Genomic DNA, 25,526 nt, shown 5'->3' on the forward strand with positions numbered 1-25,526 from the left:
CCTTCTCCAAAAAAATTTTCCTGGAAGCCTAACTGAAAATACGCCCAGAATGTATTAGTTGAGAGGCCGAAGTCATGCTCGAACCTTCAGTGTTTTGTGCTAAACGCCGTAAGCTTGTAGCACTTCACAAAGAATGAAGAGGGGGAAAACCACGTTAATCTGTAGAAATAATGTCACTTCCCTTATCCATTGTCTGAACTGTTCGTTCAAAGGGTACAGCGTCACGGTAAGCAAGAAGCGCGCAGATGGAACTAGGTAGTTTCGCCATAACTAAGCCGGAACGGCACACTCACATGTCAGAATTATTGACACCATTCACTTATTCGGAAATACAAAAATTTGATTCTCGATCTTCCCTGCATCCGATGCAAAGCTGCTGCTATATAAAAACTACTCACCCGAAGACTGGATTGTGGAACTGGCGCGCCGTAGGGCACCCGTCTTTAGGCATCGCCTCAAAGCCATCAGAGAGCTTGCGACGAGAACCACTACACGGGTGTTCCCTGCGAAAAGACAAGGCGGAGTTTTACTATTACAGGCATCTCTACTGCAGTATTGTAATCCTATTATATCACAAATATGCACGCATTCAAGCGTTTTCGAAAAAAAAAATACAGGACACACATCTCATTGCTTGTTTACCTGTCGACGTATGGTATCTCTGGATACGAGATTGCAGAGGGGGCAGTTATGACAACCACCAGGCGTGGGGTTTTCATTCCGAGAAAAAGACCTATACCGGCATAGCACGCAGCCGACAGGCTTGGGATTCATCGCGCTCCAGATTCTTGTGTGTGTAAGCATGTCTCTGTCTACTCTAGGTACTGTCTATCAAGGCTCTATTGCTGAGAGTGATAGAGTCTTGTTACTTAGTGTGTTGAGGGTTAAAAATATGCCCCTTTTCTTCCAATAAACACTTGGTACTGTGTACATGTGTTGTCTTTTTCTTTCTTGTGTTGTTGTTGCGCCGCAGTATTTTCAGCCATGCATCAACTCGCCCGACATTCCATCGTTCTGTAGAGCAGGACGTATTTGGGTTTTCACCGCGGACGTAAAATCGCCCATCGCTGTTGAGTAACGTGGTGTTTGCTGCTGACACCGACAAATGACACAAGTAGGCGATGTGCACGAAGACTGAACTGTCTTCATGATGACGATGATGAATTTTTATAGGCAAGGGCATCTGAGTCCTAAGAGTGCCATGGCGCACGCTTTTTCGTTTACTCAAGGTGGGGTGAAAGACCAATTTGCCAAGAAGTTCACCCTAAAAATCGAGCACCAGGCAGGAGAAAGGTTGTACCCATTGTATAACCGGTGGGTTATACAATGCTCCTCCCGCATGAGAGGCGGATGGTTAAACAACTACGCCACCGCTGTGGTCTTGAAATTTCGCTTCGGCACGGCTCAAACACAGCGGTTCACGCAAATGATGAGTGAATGCGAATTGGACTAAACTAAGCCCCACAATTTTTGCCGAACTTTCAGAAATAAACCTCGTCCAAAATTTAAGGTCAACGACTCCGCTGGGTATTCCCCGATAGCATTCCAAGCGTCTTTTCAGTTAAAAAGTTAGCTCTAGACGGTGCAGTGTCATGTATATGAGACACTTCGTGTTTCATAGCCCTGCACCCCTATAAACAAAAACCTGCACGCGTCACATCCTCTAAGGCTTTATGACGCGCTGCGAAGGTCTCCGCCCAGTAGCAGCACAATTTCTCCTGCATCCAACGCAGGCGCTCCGTTGCAGTCAACCTACCAGCATGTGTTATGCCGGTGGCGTAACAGCTTTCGAACTGCGTCCGCGAGTCTGTGTGAGACATGGCTGGACGAGATTCGTATGTGAATGGTTTGGCTCAGTAAAGACTGTATATAATTGAGGTGCGTCTCCGCATTTCGCAACTAGTGGGTTGTGTTGTTGTTGTTGCGACTGAGAGAAGAATGAAAAGTAAAGTGCACGGGCCTGCCAACTGGCTCCAGCCGAGCCACCACCGCTGCCACGTGCAGATAGAGGAGAGTTAAAAGGTCAAAGGAAAGAAATAAAGGAAAGAAAAGACGCGCGTCGATTCAACAACCGCGTCCGCCGAAACGGACGCTGGCTGTAAAAACAGATAAGCGGCCGTAGCCGCGCTTCGTCACCACCTCCCTCGCAACTAGTGGGTGAGGTGGGGGTGGGGGTCATTTTATTTGCTCAGAAAGCTGACGGCCTGCAAAGACTTCCTATGTAATTTTGCTAATAATTCATGCAGAGCTGTCAGGAGCAATGAGAATGTCAGCGCCGTGGTGCGGTAACCGCGCAACCACGGTTGAAAGCGGAGCGTTAGACACAAACAGCCGTATCTACTAGTCACCACATTCATCCATAGGTGTGCGCCAGCAAGTTTAACAGTTTAACGACGAAGGGTCATGCATGTCAGGTGTTTCATTTTCACAGTGCTTCGTGCTTCGGTTTATGGAGTGAAGCTGCGTTGGGAGCAACACTTTCATTTCTATATCCCCTTGCTGGAAATACGAAGATTACTTTTCCCTCCTCCCTGCAGACTTTTGCGTGGAAGCCTAACCGAAAATATTCCCCGAATATACCAGTCTAAAGGCCGAAGTCATGCTGGAACCTTCAGTGTATTGTACTAAGCGCAGTGAGCTTGCAGCACTTTAGATAGAATGAAATGACGGTAAAAGAATGCTAATGTGTAGAAACAATATAGAGACAAATAAACGGCCACTAGAGACAAATAAACGGCACAAAGATACAACACAACAAAAAGGCGGATCTGGCTAATACTAGGGGAGGCCCCTACTCGGCGTTGCCGAAGATGCGTAGCATCTCACCTTAGCGCTGAACCACGCTTCCGGCTCCGGGGTCCGGTTTTAAAGACCTAAAGGCCCGGCCCACATTTCGTAGCAACCAATCATGTTACACTCCTCACATGATTGGTTTACCGAGAGCATGGCCAGCCCTCCAGCTTCCGTAGGGCAAAACGAGTAAATTTCAGGTTCTTCTACTCTCCTTGCACCAGCGGTGCCCCGCCAGAGACGGGTTGGTTTCAACTCGAAGACTGAAGCTCTTCGCACCAGGGGTGCCCGTGAGAGACGGTCTTGTGTTCAGTTGAGACGCAGGGGTAAGGCGAACACTTCAAATTTTATGTACAGTATTTACAATAGATACAAGTTAAGGCACTCGAGACAAATTAAACGGCAAAAGGACAAACAACAAAAAGGTGGAACTGGCTAATCACTAGGGGAGGCCCCTACTCGGCGTTGCCGAAGATGCGTAGCATCTCACCTTAGCGCAGAACCCCGCTTCCGGCTCCGGGGTCCGGTTTTAAAGACCTAAAGGCCCGGCCCACATTTCGTAGCAACCAATCATGTTACACTCCTCACATGATTGGTTTACCGAGAGCATGGCCAGCCCTCCAGCTTCCGTAGGGCAAACCGCCCTTTCCATTGCACAATAAAAGTGAAAAACAGACAAATACACTTTCGCGCCAGCACGCGCGCGAAACGGTACCGCGGGGCGGGGAACACCCGTAGTTCCCGGCGCGTTCGCGAGCGGCCGCGTTCCAAGGAAGGAGACGCTCCGCTTTGAGTGCCCCCAGCCGCGTTCCGATTACCCCCGCGAACGCTACCGATACCTTACACGCTCTTCCCAAGATTCTACAAAGGGCTCAAATGGCACTTTTAGAATTATAACAAAGGGATCGGTAAGGGTCACAAAACCACCCTGTGGGTTACATGCCGCGGATACACTAGCACTGGCACAAACAAAACCAAAAACAAGAAAATGCACACGGGCACCACACAACATTACGCAAAATGCACACTTAAATACACACAGTGGCATGCCTGCCGTGCGCCGTAACACAGCGTCCAAGTTGGTGCGTTGCACCCAGTTCACCAGCATGCACACCCGCGTCCTGCTCGACACACACACACCGACACTCGCAACTGGAGCGTTCAGTAGCACTGATACGGGCCACGTGAGCCTCCTTAGTCGCACCGAGCGTCCCTGTGCGCGTTCGAGCCAACACGTGCCTCATTCGACACGATTAACACCTAATGGCCACTATGCTCGTCAGGCTGGTGCCACAGCGGGGCGTGAACTGAAAAGACGGTGCCCTCCAGGATCAAAAACGTCCTGGTCATCGATAGGTGAAAATCTCTGACCATGCGACGCACTTGAGAGCACTCTCTCTCCGGCGCACCAGTACGACACGCGTGGTGCGTAAAGAGCATAGCCCCTGGCCCGTCCAAATATAGCAGTACAGTCAGTCTTGCTACACTTGATATGCCGTCCTCTAGCACGGAACATACTGTTCCTCGCGTCGACTTTCAGCGTGAAAGCCACGCACCTGCCTCCTGCCACTCCACCTCGCCCGGGGCCATCTGCACCTTTACTGCACGAGCAAACTTTGAAACCGCCGCTCCGTGCTTGATCAGCGCCCGCTGGCCCCGTGGCATAGTCTGACTCCGAGGCTCCATGAGCTCCCTGACAGTCACTTGACCCGGGCTTGCCTTGCGGCAAGTCGCCACTCATTTCCGGGTCCTCAACTGACCTGGTCGGGCACACACCGGGTGCGTTCAACTGCGCGGCGTTCTGCCCGGTTGGCCCAACAGGCCCACCTCCGCTCTTTGCCTCGGATGAAGGGCTCTTGCCACCAGAAACGCTACGGGGCACTTCATGCTCCATACCCGACACAGTGTGCGGTTGCGGCAACGCCAGATTTTCACTGGCTGTTACTAGCTCCGCGTCAGAGGTCACAATCTTAGTTATAGAGCCTACAGGAATTCCACCGCTGTCCTGTTTGTTATCGGACACCTTGGTCACGATTGGCCCTAGATCACTAGAATTGGGCTGCTCCTGTTCTTTGCTAGCCACCCGCGGTGGCGGAAAAGCTGTGGTATTTCCGCGTCCTTCAGGAATCCTGTTTTCACTTCCTGAACCTTTCGCGGCGTTTCCTAAGAAAGATGCGTTCCCGCATACCGGCTGATTGCTTTCAGCGTCCTCACTGCTTTTTCCCTGACCTGTGCATGACAAGCATAATCCTTTGTCTTCCAGCACAGGCTGCCTCACCTCTCGGGACTCGGAGCAGTTCTCCCTGGTTAGTTCACTACCTCTCCTAGACGCCTTGAGCTCAGCGAGCTCTAGCGCTAGCTGCTGGCGCTTTGCTTCTAATTCATCCAAGACGCACTTAACATCCTGAGGTTTCTCCTCGCACAGCGGTGCCTTTCCTCTATTCACTTTCGCAAGTTCAGCCTGAAAGTACGCTAAGCGCGCCTTTGCTAATTCCACTTGGTACCTCACATCAAGTGAGGGCAGGCTTGGATAGCTCTCCATACCGTCTTCAGTACCCCTCAGCTGTCCTATCGGCTGGAACACAGGGACGTGAACAATGCGACCAAGGAAACTCACGGTTTCGATGCGTCGATCCGCATTGCCAGCTCCTTGGCGTCGGGGTCCACCGCCACTTTCCCCGGACGCTGCGATGAGCTGTCGAACGCCGCTGGGTCCGCCGCCGGTGATCGTCGAGTTCCCGACGCGCTGCTTCCTTGACCGGACGCAGTCCCGCGTCGCTGGACTACTGCCGTGGTCCTTGCGTCCTTGCCGCCGTGTCTCCGCAGGTCCGTTCACGAACGCTGACCTGTCGCCTTGTCGTCACCTTTCTCCCTGCCTTGTCTTCTTCCTGCGCCGTCTTCCGATGGCCGCAGGATCCTGTCGACTGCGCCAGTAAATTTCAGGTTCTTCTACTCTCCTTGCACCAGCGGTGCCCCGCCAGAGACGGGTTGGTTTCAACTCGAAGACTGAAGCTCTTCGCACCAGGGGTGCCCGTCAGAGACGGTCTTGTGTTCAGTTGAGACGCAGGGGTAAGGCGAACACTTCAAATTTTATGTACAGTATTTACAATAGATACAAGTTAACGCACTCGAGACAAATTAAACGGCAAAAGGACAAACAACAAAAAGGTGGAACTGGCTAATCACTAGGGGAGGCCCCTACTCGGCGTTGCCGAAGATGCGTAGCATCTCACCTTAGCGCAGAACCCCGCTTCCGGCTCCGGGGTCCGGTTTTAAAGACCTAAAGGCCCGGCCCACATTTCGTAGCAACCAATCATGTTACACTCCTCACATGATTGGTTTACCGAGAGCATGGCCAGCCCTCCAGCTTCCGTAGGGCAAAACGCCCTTTCCATTGCACAATAAAAGTGAAAAACAGACAAATACACTTTCGCGCCAGCACGTGCGCGAAACGGTACCGCGGGGCGGGGAACACCCGTAGTTCCCGGCGCGTTCGCGAGCGGCCGCGTTCCAAGGAAGGAGACGCTCCGCTTTGAGTGCCCCCAGCCGCGTTCCGATTACCCCCGCGAACGCTACCGATACCTTACAGCCTTCAATCCATTGTCTGAAAATATCTTTCAAAGGGAACAAAAAAAAGACTTCCAGATGAAACAAGTGACGGTCGCCAGAGCTGAGAAAGAATGGTGCCCTCACATTTCACAAATATTTACACCAGCCACTTACTCGGAAATAGAGAAATTTGATTCACGATGCTCCGTGCAACCAGTACAGGGCTGCTAATATACTAAAAACTTGTACCCATTTTAACTACTCACCGGCCGAGTGGATGGTGGAACGGTCGCGGCGTCTGGGCACGCGGGTGTACCCGTCGCCGAAAAGCCATCACAGCGCCTACGACGTGACCCGCCAAACAGACAGCGCCTGCGAAAAGACAAGAAGGAGTTTGAGGATTACAGGCACGTCTACTGCAGTACGGCAATCACACTTAATCATAAGTCTGCACGCATTCAGACTTATTTGAAATGAGAAAGGACACCCCTCTCAATGCTTGTTTACGTGTCGATATACGGTGTCGCTGGATCCAAGTCTGCACAGATGCTGCGCCCGCAGTTATGACACCAATTACCGGGAAATAGGTTAACTACCTACCAGGTGCGGAGTTTTCGTCACCAGAACAAGATCTAGATCGCGCATAGCGCCCAACCTACCGGCTGGGGAATCAACCCACTCCAGATTCATGCGAGCGGTCAGCATAACTCTCTGTACAACGGACTGGTTTCTCTAATACGCACTGGCAAGTGTGATGTACGGGCTACCTCAACTCCATAAGAATCACAATAGAAATGTTGCGACCATAATGTTGAATGCACATTTGCTCAACGATCAGGGAAGCGAACGATGGGACCGCTATGATTGATCCTTGGCAAGACGAAATCATATTGACATGCAGCATGACCACCTCTTTCCCAGGAAACTCTAAACGCTTATGAATGCCGCCCCGCACACCACACTGCACACAGAGCGATGCAAAGGGAAACTAGAGGTTAGACAAGAAAGAAGAACACGGACGGAGTCTCTAAGTTCAGAAGCATGTTCCAAATACAAAATGCTAAAAGCTTCTTGCGAACTCCGCAATACAACCATTCATATGTTTTTCGAAGAAACCGGGAAGAAAGCGCCAACTACAGCTTATTGATAACACGCCAGTTCTAAGTAGGATCACGAGTGAAAACTCCGCAAGAATGACCGGATCTTATGCTTAACAGTGTTAACAGGCGCGAGCGAGGCCGGTGCAGGGCCAGAGGCTGGCGGCGGCGAAAACGGGTCCGCTGCGTCGTAGAGCGGCGGCGGAACGTAGTAGGCGCCGAAGTCCGCCAAGACGGCCGCACGCAGCTCATCGTATGGCCGGCCGCCGAAGGCAGAGTAGGTGAGCCGACGCAGGAGGTCGGGCGGGAGGATGTCGCAAAGGACTGCGTGTTTGAACGGCTGGATGGTGATGCCGTTCAGGTGCATCGCAGCCTTCAGTTCGGTGAACCACCCGCCGACGCCTGCAGGCCGGAACGCCGGGAGCGGCGGGTCGAAACTTGGGTGCTGGCAATACGCCATGCTAGGACGCCGCTGGGAGAGAAGGCACGGTTCGCCGGGTCACCACTGTTGAGGATCTGCGGGGTCGCAGCGGAGCACCAGAGAGAGACGACCAGCGTGGCAGGCTTCTAGTTCCGAACTGCCCGTGCCGGGCGTGCGCGCCCAGCACGCGCTGTCCATCTTTATTTTCCTCCAGCGCGGGAACGCCGATCTCAGCGCCAGCGCGTTATAGCGTCGCCGGGCGCTACAACAGTTATCGCGAATGCTAAAACATTTGGTTTGATCAGATTAGTTTGACCACCTGGGGATCTTACCTTACATCGACATGGGACAACACACGGACCTTAAGAATTTTGTCTCCATCAAAATTTCGACTGCCGCGGCCGCGATAGAACCCGCGTGCCATAGCCACTCAGCCACCGCGGACTGGTTTGCTGTTTTCTTCACGTGGCCCCCAACAGCGCGGGCAAGGGAAAACAATGTTACATGCAATTTAATTTTATATGGTTAGCGGAAACAACACAAGAAAATGCAAAGAATACGCAGAATTTGATCAAAACAGAGAGGACTAGTTTCACCCTTTTTATGCTGTGAATGGAATTGAGGGTGAATAAATCTGGCGGTTCACTTGCCACCGTCCTGATCATATTTACTAATAACACACAGTTCAGTTTCAGTTACGCATCACGGAGGGCGTTGTACATTCGGTAGAGTTAAGTTCTAATGGAATCCAGAAGACAGGCACATGCCAGCCTCCCACCACTGAATTTTTTTTTGTTATGTCTCGGTGCTTGTGAAGCACATACTCCATGCATGTAGTGTTAGACATTATATATTCCGAAGCCCCAGGATGAGTAAAAAACAATAGGATACCGCTATGTAAAAAATTTCTCTTGCGGAAAGACTGACCCATGGATCACTAACATAAGAAGAAGTCCCGTATTTTGATATGAAAAGCGCTTCCACCGTTTCCAGTGTTAGTCGAGCTCGGTGGTAGAACAGACGGCTCGTTCTCGAAAGTAACGGCGAGCGTTGTTTTTTCCCCTTTGTGTTGCTGTAGTTTCAACAGTGTGGAACCTAACTGCTTCAGGTATCACTCCTAACAAGGCCATTCGCAAGTTCCCTAAACCGCACATTAAGACACCGTGCACTTTGTGCGTCTTAACAAACCGTCTAGTTGCGAGTGAACGCTTTTTCTTCCCGTTTGTGACTGTCTGTGGCGCTTGCGTTATTCACAATTGATGTTTACAAGCTTGCTCAGTTATCTGGCCTGAAGAAAATGGCTGATGCGAGCGTTCTTTCTTGCCTCACCGGCTGCATCGGTGATGACGTGCGACCACACCACGCACTTGGTGGATAACGACTGTCCATCGCGCGCTGTCCTCATCGGCGGCTTGCTCGCGCAGTGGATTCTCGCTGATTCCAGCCTGGCCCGACTGTCTGCACAAAGGAGAGTTTGCCGTGACAAGACGTGTTGTACGCTGCTCAGCCGATCGGCCCATGTGCACATAAACACACGCGAACTGTCCCGTTCTGAAGGCAGAACACAGGCGCGTGGTAGTTTCCAACGTCATATCACGTGACACGTACGCCCACAGAATTAATTGCAGGCGCTGTATGCTACCTCGCGAAAATAGAAGATATGAATCGAAAGTGCACGCAGGGTACCACTTTTCTAGGTCAGTAAGCACTTACATGAACATGAAGGCGCAGCACCTTCGTTATTACTTTCACGGCAATTATTTTCTCCGTTATAGCTTAATACGATCGCAGTTATTTGCAGGAGCACCCAACAAGGAGATAGGCTGTTTAGTTTCAGCATAGTTTAGGCATTACGCTGTCACTGTAGTTTTATTTAAGGGGTGCCTCGAAACTGCCACACACGAGGCCTATATGAGAGCGACACTCAACGCGAGTTTGTTACTTTTGTTGGGAAAAAATGATTCTTCAGAAAACACTAGGAAATATCGCCCCATTATTATTACCCTCTTTAGTACGGCGACTCTAGTTAAGGGCTACTTTTCTAGGGCCCAAACGTTTTAGATGCATACATGCCTCGGTAATATGGAAGTTGAACAATGGTCGCGGAGAACATTCCCATGCGCCAATTTGGTCGTTATACTTTTCTCGACTGCGGGAATGAGATATTTTATATTTTGAGTATGCAACACCAGCAAAATGCAGTGGGAAATTTTGTGAATTTTTTGAGTAATAGCCTATCTTTATGAGGTTCATGCTTTACACTCGAACCGTGATCGGGCGCGCATTACCGTCACTCGTATTGCATGATTGGCTGCGAAAATTGCGCTTTCTAGAGCTCTTGCTACGTTAAGGACTGACTGAGTACAGATATAACTTAGCAGTGCGTGCGGTGTGGAAAGTCGCAGAGCCGACACGCCATCACGTGTATGATCATGCAGCACCACAATATTTCAATCATAAATACTTCAAGGACAAAGCATACTGACTTCCCAAACATAAGTTGAACTTCCTCGTCACTGTCGGTCAGTATTCAGAGAATAATACCTATAAAAGTTCCTATATTTTAATGACTTCTGTTTCCTTTTTCTTCTCAATTTCTTACCCTTTCACTTCCCAGTGATTGAAAATTGCAATATATGAAACGCAATGTCCTATTTTCCTTACATATACACCCTTCTTCAAAATTTTTATTCTGGTATGTTGTTTAATAGATAGGGAAAAATTAAAAACTGTATACGCAGCTTATTGAGAGAACAGGAATTATTAAAGTAAAACGGGATACATTGAGCCTTGCCTGAGCCCAGTGTTGTTGACGACCATTCTCATGAATAAACAATGTTGAAATGAACAAAACGAAATAAGCGTAATAGTTGATTTGCAGAAAGAAAAACAATGAATAAAGCCTTTGTATCTTTCATTCGCAGTGAGTTTTACGCAAACGCTTCGCATATGGCAGAAGCATAATTCAGACAGGCGATATACCTATCTCTGGGTTTTCCATCTTACGCCCGTTGGTGTAAACCCTGTCCCTCTGTGTGTAACAATTATGTTAGCACAGATGTGCGGAGTTGTTCGGGCAGTGCGCTCGTAGGCAGCATCTTAGGATTATGACATGTACGCTGGATTCGCAGCACGTTTTCTGGCTTTCACTGGTACCTGGCTATGTGGGGCGCTCGAGAGGCGTTTCGCAGCGTTTGGAGGGGTTTGGGGTATCTTAGAGGCGGCGTTGTCGCTTCGGCGGACGCGGTTGTTGCGACGCGCGTCTTTTCTTGCAATCCTCCTTCTCACATCTTTCAACTCTCTTCTGTCTGCATGTGGCAGCGAGTGTGACTCAGCCCGTCAAGTGGGCAGGCCCGTGCACATTCCCTTCCATCCTGCCTAAAGCCAATACAACAACAACACAGAACCAAAGTTTGGGGTGTCTTACGGTAACTTATTCTACCCGATGACACCAAAGATTGCACTATGCGATAGGCAGGGTGCTTCAGTGTGTGGTCACATACTCTCCCTACCCTCCTAGCGCGCACCCCAGCTGAAGACGACAAAGGAAACGCAAGCCACGATCTGGTGGTGGTCACGTGATTACGGAACGAGCTACGGGTGGGTCTTTGTGGGACGTGCGTATCATGGCTATGCTGCAGAAGACATCGCTTCAGAAATCCTTTCCTGCCTTGCATTCTTCTTAGGCGGTGTATACGATGCAGCTCAGGCATTGACAAACAGCTATTCGGTCATCGAAGTTTTCCCTGCAAGTTGTTTTCTGTAATGCACGAAGAGATTGAGGGCAGCTGTAAGGATATATTCAGATAGTAACACTACACAGATCGCAAAAGTTATTTCAAACGACGTTTGCATTTTGTATATGGCAAACGCGAGTGTTGGGAAATGAGACATGAGAAAACATGCTTAATAACTTCGAATATGCCAACATTTTCCTCAGTTATTTAGCAAGCGTATGTGTCTTCAACAGGCATTTTGATTTTTGTAACGTTGCTCGTTAGTGCCGCAGTTTAAATGATTAATGCGAACTAGTCGCTTTATGTATAGCTTTGGTCGTGAGCTAATGCACTCGTATAGACGAGAGACGACTGTGTTTGATAAGAAGTGGGATTTAAAAAAAAATGCGTTCTCTTCCTTTCTCTCCGCTTATTCGGTGATAAGGTCTTTTTTCAACAATTACTTCTTAGTCGTGAAGTCACAACCTAACAGGATCAAGCGGCCACAGTGTAGCAATGAAAGGGAATGCTCCTATCGATTACTTTCAGCGATCGACGTGAGAAAGTTCTCTGCCCCACTGCAGCTTTCCGAGGAACAACCAGCGGCGGTGACAGTCGGGTTTAAATTTTTTACTGTTATTTATTATTTTTCAGTGTATGTAGCCTTTTTCTCATTAAGATGTGATAAACGATCAGTACAGGTTAACAACAGTTTTGCCTGCGTAGGAGTATTACATTGTTTCTGCAGGCATAAATACGACTAGTTGTAATATATCATCAACATACTTTCGAATAAAAGCCATCCTCACCCCTGCTTGTCAGTTTTGGCGGTCAGGCCGACCTCTGGCACCCACGCGACGGTCACACTTCAGACGGTGCAGCTCACCCAGCCACAATTCAGGGAGCTGGTTTGGGACCGGCTCCTGTGAGTAAAAAACAATGCGCAAAAGGCACAAGTATACTTCACCAAATATCTTCGTTACGCTAAAAACGGTGCTTAAAAAACAACGACAGACTAATAGTGGAAGAGACACTGAGGGCTACTGGAAGTAACATTCCTGGGGTTACGGTCAATGAGCACGTATTTATTAATTTGTAAGCTCTGACATGACATCTCTTTAAGCCCCTTTCATTTTGACTGACAGCGACAGGCATCATCATCATCATGATCAACCTAACAACGCTCACTGCAGAGCAAAGACTTCTACCATGTCTCTCCAATTAAACTTGTCATGTGCCAGGAGTGGCCACCGTATCCCCGCAAACTTCTTTGCCTCCTCCGCCTACCTAACGTTCTGCCGCCCCATGCTACGCTTGCCTTCTTTTGGAATTCATCCAGTTACACAGCGGTTATCTCGCCTTTGCATTACATGCCCGGCCCAAGCCCATTTCTTCCGCCTGATTTCGACAAGGATGTCTTTAACCTGCGTTTGTTCCCTCACCCACTCCGCCAGCTTCATATCTCTTCCCGGTACACTTACATTTTTTTGTCCATAGCTCACTGCATTTTCTTAAAGCGGAACTCTCTTTGTTAGCCTCCACGTTTCTGCCCCGTAAGTGAGTACTGGTAAAATACAGCTGTTGCATACTTTTCTCTTGGCAGCTATTGGTAAACTGGCGTTCATTGTCACATGAAAGGTTGCCTATTTTGGAGGGAACATATCGCTTGCGCACCTATAAAATTATTTTTAATAAATCATGGCCCTCTGCGCTGCGAAGCAACGTCTAATTCTGGCCATAACCTGCAACTGCGCTCAATATTTCGGTATTGTGTACCTACGCAATATGAGAAATTTCTTTCGTGATTAAACTAGTGCTGTCGTTTCCCTGCACTACGAGTTTTCCCACAAGTGTCGACAGGACTTGAAGATACAATACTGAGGGCCGACTACCTGTCATAACTTTTTAAAAATCATTGGTGCATGGTAAAGAGGGCAAAACGCTTGTCTAGGACACGTTATGGTCGTGTTTCGGGCTGAATTCGTTAAAACTATGGATGACGTCTGGTTAAAAATTGTCTGGATGTAAGTACGCGCAGCGAAACTCTAAGAATTTCATCGACATTTTTTGCCTTCGATGTCCAAGCGGTTTTTAGAGCTGCGGAACACAGTTCGGTCGTTCTAGACATGTGTGTTGAGCTCTGCACGAAACGTCCCACTGACTAGAAGCCAGCTCGCTCAAGCAGGCGAGCAAAATGGCGGCCACTTGAGTGCAACAACTCGGCTGTCATTCTATTTTCTATACCTCGTGAGGATCAAAGGCGCATCGCATATGAAACATTCCTTAGTTTTTCAACTTGTTAAAAAGAAAGAGGCACCGACCAAATAGGTGTAGTCAATATGACAGACGTTTCGGCTTCCACACGGAAGCCTGGTTCACTGAAGGAAAAAATTTCCAACATAGTGCTTAAGTACGCTGCACTAATCGCCGCAGGCATCTAGCGTACGCGGGCGGCAGATTACCGATGTTGCGATTCAGCGTGTGATCTGTTGTCTGTATAAACAAGGACTCCAGATATTGGCGTGACGTCCAGTTTTTCTCATGGCCGATAACTGCGGCCTCTTCCCAAGCGATACTGTGCTTCGCGCTTTCGGCATGGTCAGCAAGTGCGTTGGAAGCCACCTTCTTGTTTCTGACGTCATTCTTGTTATCTTTCAGCGGTCTCTCGAAGTTTACGCTTTCCCCTATGCAGGAATCAGCGAAGTCTGAGCAGGGGATTTTATATATTACGCCGGGAAATCTTTCCTTCTTGATCTTGTCTTTTACGGCCACCACCTCATGACGAAGCTTGCACGCAGGAACGTGGACTATATGCTCATCATAAGTGCGAAAAGTGCGAGCCAATGACTCACTCACGCCTGGCACCTAAGGGATGGCAGCTCGTGCATGGCAAGGAATGCTAGCGGGCTGAGATGGCCTGGCTGTTTGGCGTATAACAGCATCCACAAAGTGGTTTGGGTAGCCACATTCGTTGAGCTCGTGGCGTACTTGGCATAGGTCAGAGGCTTTATCCTGAGGCTCCGAGCACATTCTTTCCGCACGTCGGACGAGGGTAGAAACGACGGAGCGCTTGTGGCAAGTAGGGTGGACCGAGTTAAAATGAAGATGCCATAACATGTAACAAGATAGATAACATGTATTCACCCGACCAGACGAGATTTCGTCAAACCTTGGATTTCAGTTTTTCAACTTGTGGTCAACACGCTAGCTGGGTTAAAGCAAACTGTTCCTTTAGAAAACCTATTACATGGCCGCTGCAGGCCCATTCGTAAACCTTCAGAAGGTGACCTATGAGCATATTAGAAAAAAAAAACACTGGTTGTGCGCCTTGTGGCACATGCTGTCTTCGCTTTTTCATATCTTTTTAACGCACATATATAACCAGGATACTCAAGCTCACCTTCACCAAATTCTTGCACCTCAATTTCTTCTGACCGGTGCTGTGCGCGGTGACGCATACGTCCCAGACACGACCCAGACGACCCAGAAAGCGCCCAGGGCGGCCGCTCTCATGGGCTGCTCAGTGGCTGGTCCATCTGCAGGAAGAAAAACCGGGTTTACATTTGCACAACGGCCAATCCCAATGAACACCAAAATCTCTTGAACGTCCCATGGACGTTCTAACCGTCCACAGGACGTCCAAGGAAGTTTCGGTGCTCACTGAGAACTGCATTTGGTGTTAACAATTTCTGCCTGCTAAAGGGAACCCATGGCAATGAAAGCTGAAGACTATTAGAAACTATGAAAGTAACTGGGCAGTCGTTTCAGGCACCAAAACCATACGTGCCGGAATTCGTAGTTTAGGGCTAGGCAGTGGGAGCGAAGGAACGAGTCCTCGCAGAGGCCTCAATAGCAGATCTGCCATAAGCAAGTCCATACGTTATGATACGACATACTCACTTCAACGATAAATTCCCTTAGGAGGTGAAAGGGCTGACAAAGAGCAAATATACCTAAACAAGACACCGGTTTCCAAAACTTCACTCGGTTTCAAGATCGAAGAAAGGCGAATTCTTTACCTGGAACCCCTGAAAAGAAAAATATCGAAGGATTGCGCAATAAATACTACAACTCTCAGTTTTACCGAAGAGCTAAAACGAAAGCTATCACAAAAAAGTGCATTATCTGTGGAAGGTGACATGATGCGACCAGTGACTAGTTTTGCGCGAAGTGCGTTTCGGAGTGGATTTCACCGATTTGGTGTTGAGGGCTTTCCGAGGCCGAAAGCATACTGTCTATTGAGAGTTTTCTGGCGTCCATTGTGTGTTATTCCAGATCTATGGCTCCAGGTTACTGTAAGACGCTTTGAATCCGGGGCCATTTCTACCTTCTCTACTTTCTACTATCTCCTATGCTGTTCAGTTCATGCCAACCTGCCCAGATTTCTGCAACGCCTGTCAAGCTAATAGTAACGATATCTAGCTCGTTTTAAGGCTTCGTGCATTGAACAAGACGGCATGGAATTCTTCCTAGGCGTACAGTGAAGCAGTTTTTGTCCTTTATTTACCTATAACCATCCATAACTCCATCTAGAGTCTGATGTGGCAGACACGAGCTTCTGGCATTCCCGTCTATGCCTGAGTATTGTAAAGGGTGGGCACAATCAATGGAGCCCTGCGTTCATTTCTGCCACTCTTATAACATTTAGATACCAGCCACTGCTTATTAGCTAACGTCGCAATTCTTGGCTCGAATAAGCTTGCACTCCACCAGTAGGAGTTTTCTATTTTGCACGAATGGGTCGCCAAAGAGCTGGAAAAAATTACGCTCGTGTTTCGTTCTTTAAATTTAGAAGACGAAAAAAATTCATTGCTACACGCGAATTTGTTCTTGAATGCAACAGCACAAAAAAGGCGTTCTCTTTGCCTTTCCCCCACTCGCTCCGTGATATGCGTCTTCGAGAGCTTAAGTAGACAACAGATTGGACAGACAGTGCACGCAAATCCAGCCCCGTCAAAACACCTTAGCTCCAGATCCCCACACAAAATTAGTCAAACGCGGTACTCAAGCTAAACAAATCAACAATGCGACATGTGTTGCATCGGAATAAGGAAAGAGCTGGACGTCGGAAGGAACTCACCGGGTCATAGTAGTGCGACAGATGCTACAGGACTCGCTGCGGCCGGAAAGTCGGCCACTACGCGATGCAGGTATGCCACACGACCCAATGGAAATCGACCGCGGGATCAGCTCCGTGATGCTGACGCCTGCATCATTATGCAGAGTTTCAAAATGCAAGGCCCATTACGACTAACTCAAGAGTGTGCGTTAAATATAAGCAGTGCTTCCTTCCTTATCAATGCTTGTCAGGTTATCTGCGCTTTCCGATGGGAGCCATTGGGCATTCACCTACTGAGCAGCAAGGTGGAAGCTAACGATTGGTCGCTCGGGAAGAGCAACGTGTCCCGCACAGGCCAATCGCTGGCAGAACCTTCCATTGCAGGGCAGTGGCGCATCGCTTAGCCGTTCCTCCACTGCGCCAGAGGGGTATGAGGACTCCCAGCGATGTATGAATACCATGAGGAGAATGACCTTCTGCATATATGCGAACTAACCCATTTGCCTTTTCGCATCTTACCCTTAATGCGGTTCTTCATTGTCCACTATATTCTTGTCTTATCTCTTCCACCTGCTCCTCTTTAGTTCAAGCCTACTAAGGATGAGCTAGAAGCTCGGGCGTGCCGCTAGCTGCGTCGTTGGGTCGCGCTGAAAGGCGGCTCAGGGCAGACTACGCAAAACGGCTCTCGCCGTGAAAATACAGGTATTGGAGGCAATCTCTTCAGACGGAAGTTTGACAAAGCGCATTTAGTTGCTTCGGTCTTACCGCTGGGGTAGTCACTGCGAGGAAAACCTTCCGTCCCTCGCGCCCTCCCCGCCCCCTTTTATGAGGTTTCGAGCAGTTTAATTGAAGCTTTTGAAGTTTGTGGCCTGATACATGTCACATTCAGCAAGGATCAATGAATTAGAAGACGGTAATCAAGAATTTCTCAAAGCGGCCAATCTGGATAACTCATTTACCGGATGAGCACGTTTCATTAAAGCCCCTCTTGAACATGGTTTCCCGTGAACTTCTAAAGTGCTACCCCTCTTAGACCTTGACTGTGGTTTACCGCGGGATGCGGTCCGGTTTACGAATAGAAGATGGGGAAATTCATCCATAGCCGCAATAGCCATTAATCAAGCATATGTTCTGAAGGCACCCCTGCTTTTGTTTTTCTGGTTTGACATATAAATAATAACGTCCGGCGCGGCCGCGTTTCGAAGGAGTCGGAACGGAAAAGGCGTCCGAGTGCACTGCGATGTCAATGCACGCTAAAGATCTCCAAGTGGTCGCAATTATTTCGGAGCCCCTCCGCTACCGGAAATATTTCTTCTTTAACTTCCACCTTCCTCCCTTCTCTTACGGTGCGGTTCGATTATCCAACGATCCTAGAGACAATTATTGCGGCATTTGGTGTCCTCGAAAACCATTTAAAAAAATTCCATTTTCAATGTCAGTCTCAAAAATGTTTCGCACGCGCAGTTGTAAGAGTGTAAAAGAAGTAGTTGCGTTCATTCTAGAAGGATACTGAAGGCTTCAGAGAAACTTTCTACCACGATTTCAAAAAGCGTTTAATAGCTCCGGGTAGTAGCTGGCCTTGCAACCCTCACATCCGCAAAGGCTTTCTGACCGCTGCGAAGCTGTCCGCTGAGTAGAGTCACTATTTCTCCGCACCTAGTGGGTCTGTGGACGGTCAATTTTTTTTCTAAGTAGGCTGACTGCCTGCCACGTAGGTCTAAACGTCCAAAGTATTTTCTCTAACCATTCATGTGGTACTGACAGCACAAATGCGAATGTGAGCGACGTGATGGTGATAACTGCGCAACCGCGGTTGAAAATTGGCGCTTTAGACTTCAACACCACTATCCTTTAGTCGCCATGTTCATCCAGAGGTGTACGCCAGGACGTTTAACAGATTAGTGAAAAAGGTTCATGCATATCAGGTGTTCTATTTTCACAACGCTTGGAACTTTGATTTATGGAGCAAAGATGCAATAAGAGCAATACTTTTGTTTATGTATCCCCTTGCTGAAAATTACAAAAATCACTTTTCCTTCTCCAAAATAATTTTCGTGGAAGCCTAGCCGAAAATACGCCTAGAATGTACTAGTTGAGAGGCCGAAGTCATGCTCGAACCTTCAGTGTTTTGTGCTAAACGCCGTAAGCTTGTAGCACTTCACAAAGAATGAAGAGGGGTAAAACCATGTTAATCTGTGGACATAATTTCACTTCACTTATCCATTGTCTGAACAGTTCGTTCAAAGTTTACAGCGTCACGGTAAGCAAGAAGCGCGCAGATGGAACTAGGTAGCTTCGCCAGAACTGAGTCAGAACGGTGCCCTCACATTTCAAAAATATTGACACCATCCATTTGTTCAGAAATATAGAAACCTGATTCTCCATCCTCCCTGATTCCGATACAAGGCTGCTGCTATACTAGAAACTACTCATCCGCAGACTGGATTGTCGAACTATCGCGTCGTAGATCACCCGTGTTTAGGCATCGCCTTAAAGCCATCTGAGCGCTTGCAACGACAACCACTATACGGGTGTTCCCTGCGAAAAGACAAGGCGGAGTTTTACATACACCTCTACTGCAGTATTGCAATCATATTGAATCATAAATTTGCAAGCATTTAAGCATTTTCGAAAAAAGAAAGGACAACCATCTCATTGCTTGTTTACCTGTCGATTTACGCTGTCGCTGGATCCCAGGCTGTAGAGGGGGCAGTTATGACAACCACTGGGCAACTTGTTAACCACCTACCCGACGTGAGGTTTTCATTCCCTGAACAAGATTATACCAACATAGCGCCCAGACTACAGGCTCTGGATTCATCGCCCTCCAGATTCTTGTGTGTGTAAGCATATCTCTGTCTACTCTATGTACTCTCTATCAAGGCTCTATCGCTGAGAGCGATGAAGACTTGTTACATGGTTGGTTTGGTTTGGTTTATGGGGTGTAACGTCCCAAAGGGACTAAAGCTATGGGAGACGCCGTAGTGAAGGGCTTCGGAAATTTCAACCACCTGGGGTTCTCTAACGTGTACTGACATCGCACAGTACACGGGCCTCTAGAATTTCTCCTCCAAAGAAATTTAGCCGCCGCGGCCGGGATCGAACCCGCGTCTTTCGGGTCAGCAGCCGAGCACCATAGCCACTGAGCCCCCGCCGCGGCACTTGTTACATGGTGTGGTGAGGATTAAAAATATGCCTCTTTTCTTCCAATAACCAGTTCGTACTGCGCACATGTGTTGTCCTTTTCTTTCTTGTGTTGTTGTTGCGCCGCAGTATTTTCAGCCATGCATCAACTCGCCCGACATTCCTTCATTCTGTAGAGCAGGACTTATTTGAGTTTTCACCGCGCACGTAAACTCACCCATCGCTTCTGAGTTACGTGGTGTTTGCTGCTGACACCGACAAATGACACAAGTAGGCGATGTGCATGAAGACTGAACTGTCTTCATCATGATGATGATGATTTTTTGTGGCACAAGGGCATCTGAGGCATAAGACTGCCAAGGCGCAGGCTTTTCCGTTCACTCAAGGTGGGGGAAAGACCGATTTGCCAAGAAGTTCACCCTAAAAACCGAGCACCAGGCAGGAGAAAGGTTGTACCCATTGCATAACCGGTGGGTTTCCGGCAGCTCTGGGGATAGCACCCCACACCTCCCGCATCAGGGGCGGATGTTCAAACAACTACGCCACCGCTGTGGTCATGAAATTTTGCTTCGGCATGGCTCAAACACAGTGGTTCACGCAAATGATGAGTGAATGCGAATGGACTTAACTAAAGACTTAACTAAGCACCACAATTTTTGCCGAACATTCGGAAATAAACCTTGTCCAAAAGTTAAGGTCAACGACTCCGCTGGGTATTCCCCGATAGCATTCCAAGCGTCTTTTCAGTTAACAACTTAGCTCTAGATGGTGCAGTGTCATGTATATGAGACACTTCGTGTTTAATAGCTCTGCATTGTAGCATGAATAGCCCTGCACCCCTCTAAACAAAGACCTGCACGCGCCACATCCTCTAAGGCTGTATGACGCGCTGCGAAGGCCTCCGCCCAGTAGCAGCACAATTTCTCCTGCATCCAACGCAGGCGCTCTGTTGCAGTGAATCCACCAGCATGTGTTATGCCGGTGGCGTAACAGCTTTCGAACTGTGTCCGCGAGTCTGTGTGAGACATGGCTGGAAGAGATTCGTACGTGAATGGTTTGGCTCAGTAAAGACTGGAAATAATTGATGTGCCTCTCCGCATTTCGCAACTAGTGGGTTGTGTTGTTGTTGTTGCGACTGAGAGAAGAATGAAAAGGAAAGTGCTCGGGCGTGCCAACTGCCTCCAGCCGAGCCACCACCGCTGCCACGTGCAGATAGAGGAGAGTTAAAGATCAGAGGAAAATGGAAAAGGAAAGAGAAGACGCGCGTCGAATCAACAACCGCGTACGCCGAAACGGACGCTGGCTGTATAAACAGATAAGCGGCCGTAGCCGCGCTTCGTCACCACCTCGCTCGCAACTAGTGGGTGAGGTGGGGGTTTGGGTCATTTCATTTGCTCAGAAAGCTGACGGCCTGCAATGACTTCCTATGTAATTTTGCTAATAATTCATGCAGCGCTGTCAGGAGCAATGCGAATGTCAGCGCCGTGCTGCGGTAACCGCGCAACCACGGTTGAAAAGCGGAGCGTTAGACACAAACAGCCCTATCTACTAGTCGCCACATTCATCCTTAGGTGCACGCCAGCAAGTTTAACAATTTAGCGAAGGGTCTTGCATGCCAGGTGTTCCATTTTCACAATGCTTCGTGCTTCGGTTTATGGAGTGAAGCTGCGTTGGGAGCAAGACTCATTTCTGTATCCCCTTGCTTGAAATACGAAAATTACTTTTCCCTCCTCTCTGCAGACTTTTGCGCGGAAGCCTAACCGAAAATATTCCCCGAATATACCAGTCGAAAGGCCGAAGTCATGCTGGAACCTTCAGTGTATTGTACTAAGCGCAGTGAGCTTGCAGCACTTTAGAAAGAATGAAATGACGGTAAAAGAAAGTTAATGTGTAGAAAAAATATCACTGCCTTCAAGCCATTGTCTGAAAATTTCTTTCAAAGGGAACAGATTCACGATAAAAAAAGACTTCCAGATGAAACAAGTGACGGTCGCCAGAGCTGAGAAAGAATGGTGCCCTCACATTTCACAAATATTTACACCAGCCACTTACTCGGAAATAGAGAAATTTGATTCACGATGCTCCGTGCAACCACTACAGGGCTGCTAATATACTAAAAACTTGTACCCATTGTAACTACTCACCGGCTGAGTGTATGGTGGAACGGTCGCGGCGTCTGGGCACGCGAGTGTACCCGTCGCCGAAAAGCCATCACAGCGCCTACAACGTGACCCGCCAAACGGACACCGCCTGCGAAAAGACAAGATGGAGTTTGAGGATTACAGGCACGTCTACTGCAGTACTGCAATCAGACTTAATCACAAGTCTGCACGCATTCACACCTATTTGAACTGAGAAAGGACACCCCTATCAATGCTTGTTTACGTGTCGGTATACGGTGTCGCTTGATCCAAATCTGCAGAGATGCTGCGCCCGCAGTTATGACACCAATTACCGGGAAATAGGTTAACTACCTACCAGGTGCGGAGTTTTCGTCGCCAGAACAACATCTATATCGCGCATAGCGCTCAACCTACCGGCTGGGGAATTACCCCACTCTAGATTCAAGTCAGCGGCCAGCATAGCTCTCTGTACAGTGGACTGGTTTCTCTAATACGGACTGGCGAGTGTAATGTACGGGCTACCTCAACTCCATAAGAATCACGATAGAAATGTTGCAACCATGATATTCAATGCACATTAGCTCAACGATCAGGGAAGCGAACGATGGGACCGCTATGATAGATCCTTGGAATGACCAAATCGTATTGATATGCAGCATGACCAGCTCTTTCCCAGGAAACTATACACGCTTGCGGGAATGCTGCCCTGCAGACCACACCGCGTTGCACACAGAGCGGTGGAAAGGGAAAGTAGAGGTTACACAAGAGAGAAGAACACGGATGTAGTCTCTAAGTTTAGATGCACGTTCCAAATGTAAAATGCCAAAAGCTTCTTGCGAACTCCGCATTACAACCTTTCATATGATTTTCGAAGAAACCGCGAAGAAAGCCCCAACAACCGCTTGTTGATAACACGCCAGTTCTAAGTAGGATCACGAGTGGAAACTCCGTAAGAATGACCGGATCTTATGCTTAACAGTTATCGCGAATGCTAAAACATTTGGTTTGATCAGATTAGGCGCATTCGAGGACATAACGAACAACGGAACCTTCCTCTCTTCCAAGTTTGTTTGGTTCGGCTTATGGGCGTTTAACGTACCAAAGTGACTTAGGGTAGAGGGACGGCGAAGTGAAGGGCGCCGGAAATTTCGACCACCTGGGGATCTTTACCGTGCATCGACATGGGACAACACACGGACCTTTAGAATTTTGTCTCCATCGAAATTTCGACTGCCGCGGCCGTGATAGAACCCGCGTGCCATAGCCACTCCGCCAGCGCGGACTGGTTTGCTGTTTTCTTCACGTGGCCCCCAACAGTTCGGGCAAGGGAAAACAATGTTACATGCAATTTCATTTTATATGGTTAGCGGAGAACAACACAAGAAAATGCAAAGAACAACGCAAAGAATACGCAGAATTTGATCTGTGCTGTGATTGGAATTGAGGGTGAATAAATCTGGCGGTTCACTTGCCATCGTCATGATCATGTTTACTAATAACACACAGTTCAGTTTCAGTTACGCATCAAGGAGGGCGTTGTAGATTCGGGAGTGTTAAGTTCTAATGCAATCCAGATGACAGGCACATGCCAGCCTCCCACCACTGAATTCGTTTTGTTATGTCTCGGTGCTTGTGGAGCGCTAATTACATACTCAATGCATGTAGTGTTGGAAACTAATTTTTCCGAAGCCCCAGGATGATTAAAAAAGAATAGGATACTAGTGTCAAAAAAATCGTGTATCTAAAATATATCATGCGGAAAGGCTGACCCATCGATCACTAACACAAGAAGTCCCGTATTTTGATATGAAGAACGCTTACACTATTTCCAGTGTTAGCCGATCTCGGTGACCGAACAGAACGCTCGTTCTCGAAAGTAACGGAGAGCGTTTTTTTCCTTTGTGCTGCTGCAGTTTCAACAATGTGCTACCTAATTGTTTCAGGTACGACTCCTAACAAGGCCATTCACATATTCCGTAAGCCGCACATTAAGACACCGTGCACTTTGTGCGTCTTAACAAACAGTCTAGTTGCGAGTGAACGCTTTGTTCCCCCCTTTGTGACTGTTTGTGGCGATTGCGTTATTCACAAATAATGTTTACCAGCTTGGTCAGATATCTACCCTGCAGAAAATGGCTGATGCGAGCGTTCTTTCTTGCCTTACCTGCTGCATCGGTGATGACGTGCGACCACACCACGACTTGGTGGATGACGACTGTCCATCGCGCGCTGTCCTTATCGGCGGCGTGCTCGCGCTCTGGATTCTGGCTGATTAAAGCCTGGCCCGGCTGTCTGCACAAAGGAGAGTTTGCCGCGAAAAGTCCTGCTGTACGCTGCTCAGCCGATCGGCACTTGTGCACATAAACACACGCGAACTGTCCCGTTTTGAAAGCAGAACAGCGGCGCGCGGTAGTGTCCGTCGTCATATCACGTGACACATTACGCGCACAGAATTAACTGCAGGCGCTGTATGCTACCTCGCGAAAATCGAAGATATGAATGAAAAGTGCACGCAGGGTACCACTTTTCTAGGTCAGTAAGCACTTATATGAACATGAAGGCGCAGCACCTTCATTATTACTTTCACGGTAATTATTTTCTTCGTTATAGCTTAATACGATCGCAGTTATTTGCAGAAGCACCCAACAAGGAGATAGGCTGTTTAGTTTGAGCATACTTTAGGTATTACGCTGTCACTGTGGTTTTATTTAAGGGGTGCCTCGAAACTGCCACACACGAGGCCTATATGAGAGCGACACTCAACGCGAGTTCGTTACTTTTTGTTGGGAAAAAATGATTCTTCAGAAAACATTAGGAAATATCGCCCCATTATTATTACCCTCTTTAGTACGGCGATCCAGTTAAGGACTATTTTTCTAGGGCCCAAACGTTTTAGCTGCATACATGCCTCGGTAATATGAAAATTGAACAAGTCACGGTGAACATTCCCATGCGCCAATTTGGTCGCTATGCTTTTCTCGACTGCGGCAATGAGATATTTTGAGTATGCAACACCAGCAAAATGCAGTGGGAAGTTGTGTGAATTATTTCAGTAATAGCCTATTTTTATGAGGTTCATGCTTTACACTCGTAGCGTGATTGGGCGCGCATTACCTTCACTCGTATTGCATGATTGGCTGCGAAAATTGCGCTTTCTAGAGCTCCTGCTGCGTTAAGGACTGACTGAGTACAGATATAACTTAGCAGTGCGTGCGGTGTGAAAAGTCGCAGAGCCGACACGCCATCACGTATATGATCATACAGCACCACAACATTTCAAATCACAAATACTTCAAGGACAATGCATACTGACTTCCCAAACATTCGTTGAACTTCCTCGTCACTGCCGGTCAGTATTCAGAGAAGAATACCTATATAAGTTCCTATAATAATATGACTTTTATTTCCTTTTTCTTCACAATTTCTTACCCTTTTACTTGCCAATGATTGAAAATTGCAATATATGAAACGCAAAGTCCTCTTTCCCTTCAAAACACACCCTTCATCAAAATTTTTATTCTGGTATGTTGTTTAATAAATGGGGAAAAATTCAAAACTGTAATCGCAGCTTATTGAGAGAAGAGGAATTATTAAAGGAAAACGGGATACATTGAGCCTTGACGGAGC

General features: G+C 48.1%; 1 protein-coding gene across 13 annotated transcripts in view; it reads right to left on the reverse strand.

Annotated features, from left to right (window-relative positions):
- Positions 1 to 25,526, reverse strand: part of LOC149346566 (uncharacterized) — a 101,483-nt gene that overhangs the window by 13,072 nt on the left and 62,885 nt on the right. For 4 of the 13 annotated variants that reach the window (XM_089586501.1, XM_089586500.1, XM_089586499.1 and 1 more), the window contains one exon: positions 399 to 503. In XM_089586501.1, the coding sequence (XP_089442627.1) occupies positions 399 to 503 (105 nt within the window). Of the gene's footprint in view, positions 1 to 398; positions 504 to 5,407; positions 6,319 to 6,605; positions 6,712 to 7,554; positions 7,898 to 9,186; positions 9,316 to 12,382; positions 12,497 to 14,973; positions 15,110 to 15,526; positions 15,602 to 16,653; positions 16,781 to 21,920; positions 22,027 to 24,063; positions 24,192 to 25,526 lie in introns of those variants that run through there. The other 9 variants (XM_089586497.1, XM_089586490.1, XM_089586496.1 and 6 more) reach the window with 7 other exon arrangements.

The sequence above is a fragment of the Amblyomma mixtum genome, chromosome 4, assembly GCF_055824585.1.
Source record: "Amblyomma mixtum isolate Tamu chromosome 4, ASM5582458v1, whole genome shotgun sequence".
NCBI lineage: Eukaryota > Metazoa > Arthropoda > Arachnida > Ixodida > Ixodidae > Amblyomma > Amblyomma mixtum.